The following is a 19,226-nucleotide window of genomic DNA, read 5'->3' as shown; positions in this document are numbered from 1 at the left end:
CTGACATCCTTACAATCCTTTGTTATTCTTAGGAAAACTCAATGCATCGTTTTTTTGTTGGGCACTTGACTCAGTAAAAAGGGCAAATCTAAGTAAACACAAATAGTTTCTTACAGTTGGGTCAAACTTTGAACATAGTTTTAGTGATTTCCTTCGAGCTATTCAAATGACTTCTTGGCTACAGGTAATAATCATCACCTATGCTCCTACTTTTCAGCAATAATTCTCTATCAACCGATTAGGAAACTGCAGCATTTCTGGATCACCTCTGGGTAATCGGTGTTACTCTCTGGGGACTTAGAACGCACCAAGCAGATATTTTGTGCAGAAGACCGTAGCATACACATGAAAATCTAGTGAGGTATAGAAAATTATGAAGAGAACAGAGCAACAGTGCTTCCTTGTATTCATTTATTTCTTGCTATCAGGGAATTGGCTTTCAGGCAGTAGGCATAGCACCGTACAATATTTAGCCTGATACACTGACTGTCATAGGGAGTGGGAAGAGGAAGTCAGATCCCATGCAAGTGGGAGAGAGATAAGACAGCTTCCTGAAGCTCATTATTGATTCAAATACTGTGTGCATGCGAGGAGATATATGAAAATGTACAACCTTACAAGTCCTTTGTAATCTGACTCCCTTTGTCACATTCTTGAGCACCAGCGCAAGCATACACATATAGCAAGTGTGAGAGACAGAAAATTCCTCCAGGCATCTGTGCTTCTCCACATTTCACTTAAATTCTTCAGTGACAACTTGTGATTTTAACTTCTTCCCACTCTGCTTCACCCCAGTCTATCACTTTCCTCTAGCAGTGAAGCTTTTTATGGTCAGGTGAAGAGTTGCAAAAAGAGAGGAGTGACTTAGGAGAGAAAAACATTGGATTTTAGTAGGTTGCCGATTTTCTTGTGGTCCTTTTCTACAGAAAAACATCAAAGCTATAGCGACTTAAAAGATTAATTTGTTCATTCACCAAGCTGGCATCTCAATTAACAATTATTTTTACAGTTGAAATGATAACGTGTCATGACTGTAACTTTAGAAAAATGGGCACACAGAAAAGCTGCTAAGTGTAGTCCAAGCTTCCAGTCAAAGATGCCATTCCCACACCCAGAGCTACAAAACATGGGGATATATTTACAGGTCCATTGGCATAATACTCTTTCTTGTTCCAGCCTCGATTCTGGACACTCCTCCACCAGTGAGCAAAAATGCGTGAGAGGTTCCAGCTCTAGTGTGCACAGGCTGTTTCATTTCCTTCAGCTGTCCTCAATGACGTGGGCGAATTTCCAGCCCCGCCTCCAAGTGCAGTTAGGGAAACTCAGTTAATAGTCAGCTTCTCTATATTTGGATCTTAACTGTCAGAGGTTTCAGGACAGAATGAAAGCAATAAATATGTGTTAACAATATTTTCATATGCCTCAAAGCCTATGGCTAACATTTTGGATTTTTTGTTAAATTTCTGCAATTAAATAAAGGGTTTTCATAAATATCATTCATAATTTGGCGGTGGCACATCTTGCTGTTCTTGTTTTCTTTCTGGAAGCATTTAACAACGTACCATATCAGAGTATCTGTTAAAATGCAAAATGAATGACTCTGGTGGAAAAGTAGAAAAACGCCATGGAAAACAGGACTGAAAAGAAATCAAATACTTTCAAATCTTGGATAAAACCACTGATCTCGTTATTGCTATAGACAGTTCTGGTGGCTAATGTTCTCTTGACCTTGTCCTTTTAGTAGGTCTGTCACGTTAACACATTTTAGTGGATGATATATAAATGCGGTTGCCATTAAAAAACAGAGTGACTCCTCTCTAACAGCACGTTGCATCTGAACAAGGGCATCACACGCTCAAACGCACGTGGCGATAAATGTTAACTGTGAAATTTACCGTGTAATTAATTGTTATATTGCATGTGACAACAGGTTTAACTTGTAGGACAAGTTTGTTCAGGTGGTCATGTGACTACCTCTGCTTTCTAATATTTAACAGGATTTGAGAATGTTTTTAATCTGTATAACCATCAACATTCAAAACCACTCAACCTTATCCACTTGGACTGATCACCAATCACTCATAGGACAATTGAGAATGGAGTTTTGAGTTGAACCTGTAGTCACGCAATTGGCATCAAGGTGGGCTTTCACTGCACAAACGAGACTTAAAAAGAAAACGTTGCTGTGTTGTTTGTTGATGTGTAAACATTACAAGCAGTGATAGTACTCTGCCATTCTCAGGACCGCTTACAGAAACAACACTGATGTTCAACTGCCACATGGGATTAAAAAAAGAGCTGATGCTGGTTAAAGTGACAATAGGAGCAAAGAAAGGAATGTGTGTATAGAAAGGTAGGTGAAGCACAAATGTACCACATTCCCAACGGTGACTATTATGAAACTGAAGAACTTTGAACTTGGAAATAACAGTCAAGGTGAAACAATCAAGTGAGGTGTCCATGAACTAAGTTTCTGAGCTCCAACACAGACTCTGTGGGGATGCTGGCTATAAATAGTCTAAAAATAAAAAAAGACATAACCCACAAAGTATGTGAAGAAATGTTTCCCCAAACTAAAAAGGAAAATTGTTGTGGTCTTATCACAGTCAGATCCTATTCCAAAGTAAAGCAACCATGGCAGGATGCAGCTGGGTTACATGCACACACACTCACACTCATTGTTGTCATATAAGTGTAAACATGAACCTTTTACAACAACTGTGAAATATTACTCCTACAATCATGCAAGTGTCTTACACTACACAACTAGATTAAACAGGGCGATAATCTATTGTTAGCGAAACCTCTCACTGAAGATGAGAATATCATATCCCACTTTTTCCCACAGATTATTTTCTGAAAGAAGCATGACTCCAGAATCATGCACACAAATTAAAAAAACCCGACTGACTAAATGGTGCCTTGAATAGAACTTGCTTTTTGATAGACATTGCAGCTAAACTGATTTAACGGGTTAATTTCCGGAAGGAAAAAAAAACCTAACTTTACTTAGGAGACGCAAACTACAAATTCATGATTAAAGAAAACCACAATGCCATCCACAGAAAGTCTTCTTGTCAAAGATGTTATACAGTGTTGCTTTGACTTGCTTGTTTGAATTCAAAACATTATCTCAGAACTCTAGTCCTTATTTGAAAAATGGTAATTTTGCTGAGAGCACTGCATATACAGTCGCTCCCCTACTTACGAACGAGTTAGGTTCCGAGCGATTGTTCATAAGTTGAATTTGTTTGCAAGTTGATTCAGTGCTATATTTTGTATTATAATTTATGTTTAAGGCCTATATAGTATATTGAAGGTTTATATAAGTGCATTTGTATGTTTAAGGCTTGTATAAGTAACACACATTGGTTTGTACTGAAAAAAACATTTAATAAAATGGAGAGAATATGTACAGTACTGTATAGAGAGAGATTTATGTATTAGAAACTGGCCGAAAGAAGCGATCTAACGACGATTGCACAGTTTTCTTCTTTTTTTCATCATAAATGATGCGGTAGCACTGTATGGCATCATTCAATTGATTTGCAAACTTTGTGCAACGTTCAATATTTGGGTCCTGCTGCTCGATCTTTCTGTTTATAAATGGTACTGACGGTCGAACGAAACGCTCACCACTCTCACGCGCATCAAGCTTCGTTATTATTGCCACTCGTTTCAAATGAAATGGCTTGCCTCTTCCTTGCAACTCCCTCAATAGAAGCATTTCGCTTTTTACCAACCATATTCAATAATGGATGCACAAGATATTTAATGATACAAATGAAAAAGCTTCTTTGCCCACTGGAGATACGTTCACGCACTTCCGCATTGCAACGAAGAAGGTAGATGCTGGGTGAGCTGAGCCCTCACAGCGCCAGGCGTATTAGCGGGAGAAAGAAGCACTACTCGGGAAAAAAAATACAAAATTGGACTTACGAACATTTTTCGACTTAAACGCAATTTGCTGACATGTTTGTATGTACCGTTGTTCGTAAGTTGAATGTTCGTATGTAGGGTAGCGTCTGTACTGCATGTTCACAGAGTTTAAAATTCTGCATAAAAAAAGGTTACGTAAATGTTCTCACTATTGATATCTGCATTTATAAGGCTAGGGTAAATGTGAAACTGTCAGTCGCTATGATATATCCTTCAACTGTGCAATCAGATGGGAGAAACCATTTTTAAACATTGGATCATTACTAAGTGATTTAGAACTCAAGCAGACATTTCAAATCAAGTACTCAGCTTTCCATTTGAGGCGAAGCGAAACACGAGAGCAGTTAGGTATTAGAGCATATTCCAAAGACAGAACCTGCTAAAACTTCATCGACTGGTGCAATTTGATAGGTGAGACAATCTTACAAATATTGCATTAGATCGACATAATCATGTCTTGTACTTCAAGGGGGCGTTCTTACAGAAACACATTGTCGGGTCAAAATACAGGAGTATGTAAAAGGTTCCATTTTCACCAGGATTACTGACTCTCTTAATTCATTACTAATTGTTAAGATTTATGTGTGGAATGGATTGTTTATTAAAGAAGAAGGGGAAAGTACTGGACTATTATTATTTTTTTATGTGAAAAGCAGAGGCACTGATCATTCACTAAGAGAAATGTCAATTCTGTGATATAATCTAATTTGGTGAGAACTTGCATATTGATGTGTTTTTATGGTTTAAATTCGTAATGGGCAAAAGGTTTATCTAATAAGAACATGTTATTACAAGATCACTAATTGTTATGGAAATTTTTATCTTCCAGACATTATCTAAATTTACAAATTATGCAGCAATTTAAATTATCATGGTAAGGTGGATTTTGTAGGAACTCGGTGAAGTTTTGTAGGAAAATAGAATTGAAAGAACACAACTCTGATGTTCAGCTGCTAATTAAATCTCAGCAAAATATGCCTGAGTGGTCTTCTTTATGTTGGCGGTTGGTGTTTTCTTTTCCACGTAGACATGTGGTTGTGACAAGTCAGGGGCTCTATTACTACACCATTAGGATGAACATGGCCCAGTGTAACAAAACTAACAGGGTGCATATTAACCAATACTGAAAATAAACAGGGGCTCTGAAACTAGGAGCTTATGGGCGTCTCACAGTTAGAAAATTGCTGGTTAAAGTCCGTGTTCCTCTGGCAAGAGCATCCTTTAACTTCAGCTGTTCGAAAAGATGTGTTATTACTGTAAGTTTCTCATACTATGATACTATATTTTTATCCTATACCAATTTTCTATCAATGTCTTGTGTCATTATAGTGTTAAAATACATACTTTCAGTGACAGGTAATGAAACAATTTCCAATAGATGGGAGTTGTGGAATGTTAACATTATATCATTAATTAATCAGGCCCGAAATTCATTTTTGTTTGGTTGTGTCAGTCCCATAAAATAGGTTAACTGTAAAATGGCTGTGTTGGTCTTTCGTTTAAAGAAACGATACATTTCATGATCACGATTTTGAGTATTGCTCCGAACAAAACTGTGTACAATGGAGCATTAGGTAAAGTTGGTAAGGGCTAAAATTAAAATGGCCGAGTTATTAAGTTTCCAATTAAAAGAATGACTCCATAAATTCAGATGGGTGTTTCAGGATAAATCAGTCAAAAATGTCATTTAGCTTGTAGTCATAAATAAAGTTGACATTTGACATACCTGTGATGTGCTTTAGAGAAATCAATGGCAGGTGCCCCTCCACCGACAATCAATTCACAATGAAGTGGCTAAATTTACAGATGACATCGCAGGTTGTAGCCAAGGCTGATCAATACCAGGAGATAAAATAACTGGAGCTTTAAATGGTGCATCAGGAGTCTATGGGAAACCGTGAAGGTCAATCGGCCAAAATTGGCCTCACACATTTCAATGAGGTAAAAGAGATGGTGCAAAGTCACACGAATAATTATGCATGTGCTCCCATTTATATTGAGTGCAACATCTTCAACTCATTTGACCCCATCAGGCAACTAAAAAGCACTAGAAAGGAAACGCTATTGCACAGAGACTTGCATTTTTTGACAGCACATAAATATTGCAGGATTTGTATTCATTCATTAACCGTACTGCCCATCTTCACAAGGATCCCGGATATTCCTAACTAGGATTTTACTTTATCATGTGTTGGACAATTGAAAGGAGGCAGGTCGTTGTAATAGGCACTTAATTAACTAAGTGCCTACCATTGGTGATTGTAGTTGCCCAATCCTTACTACCTAGTTTAATTGTTGTCAATCGCAGCCAACGTGTTAAGACCTTGCCATGATTGCATGAGCAGTCTAAAATAAAAGCACAAAAAACTACAATAAGGGGATTTTCCAGTATTTGAAAATATATACATAATAAAACCAAAACAAAAAGTGTAAAGGTATCCCAAGCAATGTTCTGTCATACAATTGTGCTGGTAAACTTACAACAGTCCTAGTTTCTTCCACTTGACCAATTCCTCATCATCTTTGGTTGACAGTCCCACTTGACAGCCTTTCAGATTAGAGATAAATTCAGTGACCAAAAATGTTCATCCGAAAAGTGACTAAAATGTGGTTTTGGTCTGAATCAAAATCACATGATAAGTAAGTTTAAAAAAATACAATTTAAATAATCCACTTTGCTTTTCAGCCGCTGTTTTCCCGTGTTCGTTTTCGGTCAAAAATACTTATTGTGCTTCATCTCTGATTAAGATTCATTCATCAACAGTTCAATTCCCCAAGGAAATGTTAATGACTGTTTGGTAGTATATAAGATCTGCTGTCACACACCCTTATGGGAATCTGCATTCTCCCAGCAGGAGTCTTGCATACTTGTGTTGATTGCGAAACATAATAATAGTGATAATAATAATAACGGCAGCACTCCATTAGCCAGAGCTAAGGGGGGAAAAAATCAATTGCTGGGATAATCCTCCCCAGAGGGCCGCCAATTTAATTCAAAGGAGAGCTGGGAGAAACTTTGACTGGACTCGAGGGCTTTAAAAATAATATCATTGGTGCCAAGTCGGGTGCTTTAGAGACAGAAGAAGGAGCAGAGTCATTAAGCCAGGTTTCAAACAATTACCTTTTTTCCCATCTGGATAAAAAAAAGATACAAATCTGATGTATGTCACTGGTTTCTTTCATTTAAATTAAATCAGGGAGACAGCATACTCAAGTATCCATTTGGAAATCCATCAATTCCTTTAATATACTTTTTGTGTTTATGAGGGTTATGAGTGAGCTCGAACCTATCCCAGTTGATTTTCAGCGGGAAGTGGAATAAAACATGGACTGGCTGCCAGTCAAACATAGGGCACGTTTCTAGTGTAAGAGGAAGTGGGAAAGCCCAGAATATTCCACTCTGAATAATTGTAAACGGGGCATTGATTTTAAAGGAAATATAATTTGAATTGAACACTCCTTATTACAACACTGTGTATTTATTCTTTGATGGATATGAATTCAGTGATCTAACTTTTATCAACAGGATGTCATGAATTAATGACAGGAAAAAAATAAAGGAAATAGAAGTTATTTGTTTTTCAAACTGTGTAGAGAAAAGCACCAACCGACTGGTGGAAACAACGACAACAGTGACAAAAGAGTCCTTTTTGTAGTATGACAAAAGATGACGACTATGACAAAGAGCAATATATCAAATGGATGACTAAATGTACATTAGGCTAGCAGGCATTGGGTGCATGGACAAATGATTTTGCTAACAAAAGGCTTCATCCTAAAAACAGATTGCCATTTTGACACTAAAAACAAGTCTAAGTTTTGCGTTAGTGTGAAACGCTTTCGACAAATTTGTAATTTAACAACCAATAAGGGACAATGGCCTATCTTTTTTGCCAGCCTGACAATTGACAGGTGATCATTCCAGTCCAGTTGTTTTGCCCAAGGTCACTTGCGAGAAGCTTAAGCTTCCCTTTGACCCTGGAGAGGATTAATACTGTGGAAGATGGATGGTTAGCATTTGTACACTGCCTGACTCAAGATGTATCTCATCAATGTTACTGGCCCTGATTAACACAGACAAATCATTTTGAAGCCTACAGTATTCGGTGGATGACCTAACCTGCTAGTGTTAACCTTAAGACTGATGAAACCACAAAGCTGTGTGGCATTGCACTACTTGGCTGGAGACAGGCGAAAGACTGTCGATTTATTCCCAACCAATTTTGTGATCTGAAAGAGAACTGACCGAGTAAAATATGGGATTTACATAGATCAAGACTTGGTGGTGTATGCAAATATTGACAAGCAAATGCTAAATCAACACACACAGGAACAAGACTTAAAAGCAGAGCATATATTTTCTCCAAACAACAACAGTATTCAAATATCTGCTGAATGTCAATGTGTACTTAGTATACCTGGAAAAGATGCAAAACGTGTGCTTCCCAAAGAGAACAACTCTTTCTTTCAATCTAAATAACTAGCAGCTCACTTAAAACTACTCAAGAGAAAGCAGAGTGTGGTTTATTTAGATGGAACAAGCAGTAAGCAGCGGTGTAGGAAGTGGATGCGTAAGTGGTAAAATGTCAAGGATTCTCCCGCCAGGTCAATATCTTCATCGGCCAGATCGTCGAATCGGTCAAGGTTTATGTTGTACGGATGAAGACAGACCAACGTCCGACGACATTACGAGCCGGCTCGGAATGAGGTTCTGTCACGTTGAGTGTATCATTCATGAGCGTGCACTGGAGGCGTTATTTAAAGTAAGAGATATGGAATCAAGCTCCTATAAAAAGGAAGAGATGGCGGTGGAGGCACAGCGAGGAAGGGGTGCACTTTTCACACTCCCATTACAGCTCAGAAGTCGGTGTCTCCAATAGGATCCGAGCAACTTACACTGAGATACAATCATAACAATCCATGGACAACACGTAACATAATAGCAGGCTAGAGAGATTTAAGTGGCGGTACTGCTGGCATGGCCGCACATGACTAATAGGAGGCTCACAAGCAACGCCTGTAGTGCAGTTGGCGCGAACCCACACAAAACGGTCCGCCCGCATGCTGCATTCGAGATTGTTGAGGGAGGAAATTTGTGACTTCTGTTGAGGAAACTTGCCAATGGACTCCGGTCGAATGTTTGTTGCACTGAAATTATTTCGAGAAGCAGAAGTCTCATGTCACAGATTTTCGGTGTGGGTTTGAAAACTTTGTAATCATATGCTAACAATTCCATTGAAATCTGAAACTAGACTTTCAAGTGTCGTTGGAAGATCTTTTCATAACTGCTAATATATATATATATATATATATATATATATATATATATATATATACACACACACACACACACACACATATATATATATATATATATATGATATATTAGCGGTTGTGAAAAGATCTTCCAAAACAACTATATATAAATGCTGCACAGAGTTGGAAGATAATCATTTTTTTCTCTTTTAAATTCAAAGAAATTCAAGATTCTAAAAATGGCCAAAGAAGCCTTGAGATATGTTTGTCTTTCAAAGGTCCTTAGAAATACTCCTTTATTAAAAATGGCCATCTGAAACATACATTGATCAAATATATTTCGCTCCAAAAAGGTCTCCATTGCATTCAGCAGCTGACTGTCCATTTTCTCCCTTTTTTCAGTTCTTTTGCAGTGCATGTAAGTGGCCTGCTTGCAAAAGAAAACTCTTAAAAATAACTTTTAAGATGAAAATGTTGCCATAAAAGTATCTAAGGTGAGATTTTATTCCTACAAGGTTTTGAAAAATCAACAAAAATATCTAGACGAAATTCACACATAACCACAAGAGTATCACTATCATATTTCATTTTGACACGGTACAAGAAGTCAGTGGAAGAATTAATACACTGGATTACCCCCCTCCCCCCTCCACACACACACACACAAAAGGAAAAAATGTATGTGGGCATGAGCCAGAAAAAGGCAAGCCTGGGCAGGAATTCTGTGATGTATGCAAGATATAGAGAGACATTTATTAGTTGGTTTAAAAATTGTATCTCTGTGTGAGTTTCAGGGCAGGAGCTGTGGCCAACAGCAGCTGTGCACAGCATCATCATGTCTGAATATCAATCTTTCACTATCTTTTTATAGATATCTGAAAAGCTCACTGCTAAATGAATCTTTTCTGCAGCAGAACTACAATGCAAACAGTAGCTAGGCTAAAAGAAACCCATTATAGCGAGGGATAAAAGTATAACAGCAAAATAGAAATGGTGCACTGAATGGATTTTTCTAAATGACACATTAATAACACTACCAATGGACTGTAATGAGAGCCTCCTGCATTTAATTCTCATCCACTGACATTTATCCTTTGACAAGGATTACAATCATAGGACAACGACAAACCTGGTCATTGAAAACGGCAAGCCACAGTAGTTTCCATCACAGAAATTACTATACTCTATTTTTGTATTACATTGGAGTCATTTGTGAAAATTGCCATTTAAGATCTATTTCCAAGGATATTGCAATGGGATGCATCTTGCTGTCCAAGTTGCAAAGTACTATGACCTTCAACAAGATGTTGATATTCAGAGAATAGGCAAGAATTAAAACCTACATGCCTAATTAACTAATGAGCACCAAACAAGTCACATCCAACGAAGGACATTATCAAAAGCATTATGAGTTTAACATCGTGGTCAAAAACAAAGGCTAACCAGAGTATCGAGGCAACTAAAAATTAAACCATGGTGAAATATCTCAGTGCTGAAAACAGAACATGCTCTGATTGACAGCGACAACAAAAGGGGTGCCGAAACCTGGAGTTGCCATTCAAAATGACTCGCATTAAACACAGTTTCCTTTGCATTAACTTACCGTAAAGTGAGACACCATAAATGAAGATATGGGATAAATTCACTGCTCCAGGTTCATTAAAATTCTATATACTCCACTATATTCTGTAGCAATTTAATGGTTAAGGTTTTAAAAAGGATTTCAATTAAGGAATTGAATTGAGCAAAAATAAAAGTTTTGGCCGAGCAAATCGGATTATATGAGTTTTCCTTTGAAAAATTGAATTACAGTGAGATTTAAACAATGACAAGAGTCACTTAACATTTTGTTTATACAAAAAATATTTAGAAGTTTAAAGTAGTGTTGAATACAAGGGTGTTTCTATGATACAAGCATACTGCATGAATATGAAAATACACAGCAAACACTCCATGCAACTGCAGGCCCTCAATACTAGAAAATTAATGCATATCTTGACATTATAATGCACAAAGTGTGAAAAATGTGCGTGTTATTTCTTCACTTGATAAACTGGCGCTTTCTTAAATTGGTTTTCAATCCAAATCAAGGTTCACACTGGTTGGTTTCATCTCAATTTAGATTCGCTTTGGTCACGTGTCACCTCACAGGCTGACCACAGGACAAATTAACCAGTGGCCTCATGTTAATAAATAAATGTGCTGTTAAGTATTTAATCCAAATTCGAGAGTGAAAGCAGCAGAAAGGCGTCATTTGGGTGGGGGGCTCCACAAATAGGCTGCGTGAAAGAGACAAAAGGCAATACTGTAGTTGCAACATGCTAACATCAACAAAAGCTCCAAATGTTGACCAGTGCTCCTCGCATAAATCCGACATTTTAATCTGGCTTGTGCAAACATTTTGGCACTCGGTAGTGATGAGCATCATTCCGCTAGTCTTGTGTAGGCATAAAGCTAGAGAGCCGCGGCGTAATTTGCAATCTGGGCTACATTTTTCCACCCAAAAAGCCAACCTGGGGACTCGTACCTGGTCCAGAGGGAGGTTGATAATGTCGCTGATGGGCTGCAGCAGGGTAGATCCAGTACATGATGCCGTGCTTTGGGTAGCCATGCTTGGGTGGGGGACGTGTAAATCCGTTCTCTCCTTGCTCCCCTTCGGCTGCCGCGATAGTAGATGAAGCGACACAGCCGCTGCCGCTGCCGGTGCTGCTGCGTCTGGCTGGACGCTTGTCATCCAGGGCGCACATCCAAACAAAGACGAAAAGGCAAAGTGAGAGCGATAGCGCCTACGCGTTTTATTTGTCGTTCAAGCAACGCGATAACACGAGGCATGTAGTGTGCAAGCCACGTTTCTTGTCCATTTTACTCCTTTTCCTACTATTTAAGGTGTGTAATACAAAAACACAAAATAAGTCAGCCTCCCTTTTACGTTCATGGTCATAGCGTGAATGAAGTCTTATTGTTTAGAACATATACAAAAGACTGCGTGAAAAAGACAAACGGCAATACTGTAGTGTTGTGTTTTAACAGATAATTAACTAAAAATGATGTTTATGATGTAAGAATACAAGGTAACCTTTAAAGATGTGTTCAAACATGAATATTCTAGGGAAAGTAACCGATTAAGTAATAAATACGTCCAGATTTGAACTAGGGGGTGAACTGTCTTAGCAGGAGTCGATCTTTGGCAAAATGAAAATGAGGAGAGCGTAGGAGGGAACGTGGACAGGGGTGCAGAGAAAGTGAAATGTCGGTAGCCAATCACGATCAAGAATAGAAGTAAGTGCGTTTGAGTGACATTCTTTAAGGCCAATTGAGACCCGTTAAAAAATCGAGAGACCGCCCATATTTCTCGTGTTCTTGGAGATGTGTGACGTATAACCAAATAAAAATTGACTTGATGGATTTCCCATATTTGGACAACTAGCGCCAGATAAATTAATGTATAATGGAATTATTAACAAACCAATTAATAAGTAATGTCAAGTTCATGAATAAAAAGATATTATGCAACGTTAATCAAGACAAGTAAAATTAAATGTGTAAATTTAGTGGCTTATCATACTAATTATGATTTTCCTTATAATTTATCATCATATTATTTATATAATGGGAACCTTTTATAATATATTTTTTCTTTTCTATTGTAAGAACCAAGTCACAACTGTGTACATTTTTTATGAGTTGTCTGACAATACCACCTAACGGTACTCGTCACTACTTCATCCAAATTTGCTCACTGACTGTAACTACACTCTGGTGTCGATAGAGGGAAGCACTAACAAAAAAAAAAGTTTCATAATGTCTCGTTTGAAGCTTGTTTAGTGACATGATGCCTATGCACGTCACTTCTTAACATACACGTGTCATTAAAGGACTCTTTGAATGTGTACTTTCATTCATTTTGCATTCCGCTTATCATTGGGGGTGCTGGAGCCCATCCCAGAAAAAGTGGCGGTGGGCGGGGCCATTCTGAAATGGTTGCCAGCCATACGCAGGGGATTGATGACTTTCTTCTCCAGATATGAAAACAACAAATTGAATCTGTAAAGTTAAAAAATAAAATATTAAAGGGTGAATGGCTACAGGAATGTATTTCTGAAGTTTTCTCATGATCATATATCCTATTTACTGTAATATTTGTCTTTATTTATACCTTTTAAAAAAGATACAAGTAGTAGACTTCATTTGAGGTCTACACAGCTTCAACAAACTTGATCACACATTATTGTTATAGTGACACAGTGGAATGGATGGATGGAATCTGCTAAAGCATAATAAAGTGTTGGGCACTTGATAGACGAGCACCCACTGGAGTCAAGCCGCAAGTGGACCCATCATTAATGGAACAGATTGTGTACCATCAAAGATGGCCCCACAGCTCATCGTATATCTAAAAGCTTTGCAATCAATGACCATTTGCACATATTGAACCACTTTAATTTACTCCTCCCAGAAGCAAAGCAGGATGCATGTTTTATATGATTTTATTCCAGCTTCAATTCCCATTTACATCCAAAGACAATAATGACAACTGATGTTATTTTTACACTCACACTAACATCCACTGTAAATGTTCCCCACAGGCGATCTATATTTAAATAACACATCCACACCTATTTACAAACTAGATTACAACCTCTTTCCAGTGAGTTCCTAACAATAAACACCATGGATATTAGCAAGACTGTCATGGTGTCAACTTTAAATGCCTACTACTTGGGAACATTCAATTTGTGTACACATTGTTGCTCTGCAACACAACTTTAAATTAATAATATTTATGTCGAACGCTGGTGTTAATACGAGAAAAAAAACAGATGTTCTGTTTAAATGGAATGAGGATGATAGATGTTGCGCGTCACATGTTTGTCAAGCAAAAGAAAAAAACATAGTCTCATACAGCTTATTTGAGCATTTCACTTGTGTGGATCAGTCAAAATGTCAACACAAATAAAGCAGAATGTCAAGAGGTCGTCGCACAATCACAAAAGAGGACACAGCAAATTCAGTTATTCATATCCCGGCCAAATTTAAGTTCGATGGGTTGGGTTGGTGTGAAAAGAAGACAAAAAAAAAGGAAAAACACTGAAAATTGTGTTGTATATGACAATATTCATTGTTAAAAATCTTCAAATATGTGATTTCTGTTTTGATTTTTAACCATAGAAAAGATATAAGTCGAATGGAAACACTGGAGTAGCACATGTTTTTCAATATTGAGTTTTAAAATACATTGTTATTGAGCAAATCATTATACCAGACGGATAACTAAACATGAGAATCAATGATCTAGATATACGAAGGATGATGTGCATAATATGACACTTTGTTTTGCCAAAATGCTAAAAAAAATATTCCAGTTTGGCTAAATCATATTTTTTAACACAAAATGAAACCTGAATATAAAAGTTTTGGTAATGTTCTTAGGTTATCTGAGGACACGGATACAACGAAGCCTAGCTGTCTAATCCATTCATTGCCATTGACGGCGATAGACGTACAAACCAATTAGTCGTAGAAGTCGTTAATGGCAGCCAATGAGTTAAAAGGCAGATGACAGGAAGCGCAGCCTCATGATTTCACATCAATGAATAAGAGAAGGTGAACAAGCAAAGCAAGGCGACGCACTTCATTTTTTTCATTTTCATATGCTCATGCATGGTGAAGGAAGACCTGCTGACTGCTCACCCAGAAAGGAGTAGAAACTCAGCGGCGCACAACCTTTATCACTTGTGACGGCGCACCCAAGAAAAGTGCATATGTCGTGAGACGCCGTTCACTACAATCATTTCAAAAACCAAGAAGTAGTTCAAAAATATTGTAGAATATCATCACAGTCATAAGAAGGGGACTTTTATTCCCACTATGCTTGCCGCTACTGACCCTCGTGCAGTGACATTTCAGTCCATAATAAAGTGTACAAAGGTGACCGGGAAGGCTCCTCGTCTTTTCGGATCGCCTTCAATGTGGCCCAGCTGGAAAAGGAGGTGACAAGGGAATAAGAGCACAAAAATATACTCGATATCTGAAAGCAACTATTTGAAGGTCAATTTGAAATATTACAGCAAAAATAAATGTAATGAGGCTAAGTTTGATATTTTTACAGATATTCACCTCCTGCATATGCCTGAAACTTGTCAATATTCACAGTACAGTGAAACCTCCAAAGATGAAGTCCACTTTAATCTCGAATTAGTAGGAACATTATTACAAAATCCTACTTAAGAAAATTAAATGGAATGGAATGGAACCAAGCCGACTCGGAAATTGCAACTGTGCTGTTATACCGATGGAAAAAATCGTTTGAAATAGCCAAGCAGTGTAACTTTTGAAGTTTCACTGTTCTCTAAAATGTTGACAACCTGCCAAAAGTATTTGCACCTTTCCCGAACCAGTATTATGATTTTACACTATTTTTACTTCACGTCTTCTCTTCACTATCTTTTGTGTATATCAGACACAGAAGGAAGAAGCACATACACAATAAGCACTACACAAAAGGACTTGCTAGAGGGTTTTCGGGTGAATAGCTTTCATGTCTAATGTCTATGCTCTATATTGCATATTGGTGGATGACAAGGGAAATTCATTACTTCACGGGTCATGAGGCTATTGGACTAGGATGCAGGAAAACAAAATTCCCTGCTCATTACCTTGAAAGGCTCCATTAGTCATTTCTATACCTGAAAACAACAAAGCTGGAACATGTTGGTGCACTGGAGAAGCATACATAGTGGCACTAACAATGCTAAATGCTTTAGAGAGGAGGTTCGAGATCTTAGCGGACAGGAGGGACTGACAGGAGGGCTAAATGCAGCGGCTATAGCTGGTTCATTTTCAACAATGTGGGTTATGACATTCAGCTGCTCATAAGTACAGAACGGAAAATAGTACAAAGGTTTTTATCACGATAAAAGATGTGAATCTAATCTTTTTTTGTGTTCATGTAGCCATAGAAATCAATATTTTGTGGCTTTTTTGTTTGTATCTTATCACATGGTGACCCTGCCATATCGAGGTGTCGTGATATTAAGTATAACGTCCCATCCCTGTTAGTCGCTACTCCAATTTTCCAAATATGTCTTCCACAAAAAGACGGCTTTTTCCCCCACTAAAAACAAACAAAAGTAACTAAATGAAAATTAGACACTGTTCAAAGACAAACATTTATAAATTAAACAATGAGCCAATTTAAACTCTGCTGGTAGCCAAATTAACAGCAACCACCAAAGCAGGTACAATAAATAATTGATTGGATTAATTTTGGTGGAGACATGTCTGCTGCTGTAAATAACTCTGCGAACTATTAAAAGTGATTTATGTAGAGGACAACAAGGAATGTGCTGTGCATTTCTAGTATATGAACGACTCGGACATGAATCCAAAAATTTAGAGGTACTGACCCACCACTCCTGGTCTTCCTCTCCATCTACTACAATGACCTCGCCCTCTGAGAAAGTCAGCTCATCCGGGTTGTCTGCCATACAGTTGTAAATGGCCTTCACTCGCTTCGGCCTGTGCTTCTGAGAGATGGAAGACACAGCATGGTGTAGTCAGACAATGTGAAATATTAAACAAAACAAACAATATTTGCAGAAGGAGGCTTAGCTCACAGTATAAGCCTTCCGGGAGTGGTGTGCTGGATGTAGAGGGTGACCTATGGAGTTATGCGGGCATCCTGGCACTTCCTTAGCTGGACCAGGAAGAGGAAATGAAATCACAAAGACAACAAGGTTTGCACAAACTATGACGCTCACAGATAGAGAAATGGCCGATGTGAAACTTTTCAATAGAGCTACACAGCTATCGAGTGACCCTGCACAAGCAAGACCTTGGTTACCCACCTCGTCGCTCGATAGACGCGGTTCGATTTAGTGGCACTCGAGTGAAGCCTTTATCATTTCTGGAAAAAAAAGAAGAAAAACAAGTGCCTCACTGATGGAATGCAGAACAGGAAGTCGAAAGACTAAAGCATGTACGTCAACTTACTGCACTCTATATAAGAAGAGATATAATTAATATTTAAAATGAATCATTTTTGCATTTTTTCCTACTATAAGTCGCACTAGCCAAAGAATTCACTATGAAAAGGGAAAAATATACATAATTCGCACTAAACTACATATTTTTAGGAGGGCATTTTATTTTATTTTATCAGAAACCAATAAGGAAAATAATATAAATTAACAACAATAAAAGGGAGAGCATTAGGCTAAATAGGCTTCTCTTAACAGAACAATTTTTCACATAACTATAGCCTTAGAAAAAAAATTACATGACAAATGATCGGTGGACAGATAGAAAAAAAAGTCGTCCTTGAGTCACAGGACCAGCCAAATTATGAACAAAATTCAATTTACAGTCCGGAAAATATGGTAACTAAGGCTATGACAAACGAATGTAGAATACACAGAAAAGTCACACGGAAATGTGTTTATGTTCTCACCCTGCTGGTGACTTTTGTTGACTGTTTCTTGATCCACTGGGTCCTTGACCTGACTTGGAATGTAAACTCAGTATGTCAATCTTTCCTCCAGAAGGACCCAAACCTGTGGCACAAAGTTGTCATAACGATTGTTATATTTCACATATCATTGTACAACCAAGATTGATACAAAGATATTGGTTCTTTGAATAACCTTTGTGATATTTGCCAATACAGTAATCCCTCGATTATCGCATCTTCACTTATTACGAATTCACTACTCTGCGATTTTTTTCGCTATTAATTATTTATTTTATTTTTAGTTCATAAAAATGTGAAAATCCACACTGAAACTCATAAGTGGAAGCCACTCTTGCTACTAGGACTAAACACTGAAGGAAAAAAAACTAGAATAGGGATGAAATTAACCGTGATATTCAGGGGATTACTGTATTACAAACTATTCTTCTAAACAAAGCCATTTCTAAAAGACAACAATGTTAATCAATGTTTGCATTACTAGCAATTTAATTGTTATTTAACCAATTAATATTCCGATCCTGATTGATGTATCATTACATGCCTAATTTTTATGAGTTATTTATATAGGTCCCGAGAAGTCAGAATACAAAAAGACTTTGCGTCCCGTGATCTAACTTACGCTCCGCTTACCAGTTGTAGAAGTGAGCCTGATAGGTGGAGCAGGCGGGTGCATGTTGGGGGGGTCCGAAGACGAACGTTGTCGACCAACCAGGTCTAACGATGAGGGTTTCCAGCTGTTGGCAGGCGAGGCTTGACTCGTCCCGCTGAGAGCTGCTAACTGGACTGTGAACGAGAAAGAAGAGCAGCCTTGTCCAAAAATCGGATTATACGTGAGTTGAAGTGAAAGTGACATTAATATGAAAAGCGGCCAGGTGAAGAATGGTGCGGTTGGAAAACAAGGCGCTCTGCTACTTGGCGGCCCTCCAGACGACCACTAACGTTATTAAAGTGGAACTGTGATTGCCATGTCACAGTGCGGTTGGTTGGTGCTGCTATGCTACGCTTTTAAAAAACAATGTCCACAATCAAACTTTGCTTTCATTAACGAAATTGGCTCACTGCAGAAACTCTAGTGTTCCAATGCGGATGTCTTATCAGTCATCTTTCACAAAAGGATTATACGTAAACAGCTTTTTTACAAATGTATCACTTCAACAATGAATATTGACATTTTAATTTTATTATACTTTATTACCACCAGAACAGACTACTGAATATGAAAATCCCTGATCTAAATAAACAAGAATGGTGATCTGGATATGGATATAAGATGACACTGTTTTGCCCAAATGTGGAAAAAAACAGCAACAACTCTAAAAGTATTCTTTTTTGGGCTAAATAATGCTCGAACTTAAAATGTAGCGTGAATATTAATGTTTGGTTATATTTCTTAGGTTGCATGAGGACACAGGTAAACATCCTTCCTATCTGTGTAATTCATTCACTGCAATTGACAGTGATAAACGGGTTGTTAACGATTACTGGCAATCCTATCAGTAAAAATGGATATAAAGTTGATCGCCGTCAATGGCAGCCAATAAATTGTCTGCAGCACATGTGT

General features: G+C 37.9%; 2 protein-coding genes across 4 annotated transcripts in view; both read right to left on the bottom strand.

Moving 5' to 3' along the window:
* mboat2a (membrane bound O-acyltransferase domain containing 2a) overlaps positions 1–12,053 on the bottom strand; it is a 31,917-nt gene extending 19,864 nt beyond the window's left edge. The window contains exon 1 of the mRNA XM_077621114.1: positions 11,723–12,053. Coding sequence (XP_077477240.1) covers positions 11,723–11,929 — 207 coding nt within the window. The 5' untranslated portion in view covers positions 11,930–12,053. The remainder of the gene's footprint in view (positions 1–11,722) is intronic.
* Positions 12,054–14,548: 2,495 nt separating this feature from the next.
* asap2a (ArfGAP with SH3 domain, ankyrin repeat and PH domain 2a) overlaps positions 14,549–19,226 on the bottom strand; it is a 37,822-nt gene continuing 33,144 nt past the window's right edge. For 2 of the 3 annotated variants that reach the window (XM_077620854.1, XM_077620855.1), the window contains 6 exons: positions 18,296–18,448; positions 17,645–17,747; positions 17,043–17,101; positions 16,812–16,891; positions 16,602–16,721; positions 14,549–15,173 (listed from right to left, as the gene is read on the bottom strand). In XM_077620854.1, coding sequence (XP_077476980.1) covers positions 15,099–15,173; positions 16,602–16,721; positions 16,812–16,891; positions 17,043–17,101; positions 17,645–17,747; positions 18,296–18,448 — 590 coding nt within the window. In that variant the 3' untranslated portion in view covers positions 14,549–15,098. Of the gene's footprint in view, positions 15,174–15,851; positions 15,882–16,601; positions 16,722–16,811; positions 16,892–17,042; positions 17,102–17,644; positions 17,748–18,295; positions 18,449–19,226 lie in introns of all 3 variants that reach the window. The other variant, XM_077620856.1, reaches the window with a different exon arrangement.

Source organism: Stigmatopora argus, chromosome 15 (genome assembly GCF_051989625.1).
Source record: "Stigmatopora argus isolate UIUO_Sarg chromosome 15, RoL_Sarg_1.0, whole genome shotgun sequence".
Taxonomy (NCBI): domain Eukaryota; kingdom Metazoa; phylum Chordata; class Actinopteri; order Syngnathiformes; family Syngnathidae; genus Stigmatopora; species Stigmatopora argus.
Note: the sequence above shows the minus strand (reverse complement) of the source record. Positions and strands in the feature narration are given on the sequence as shown.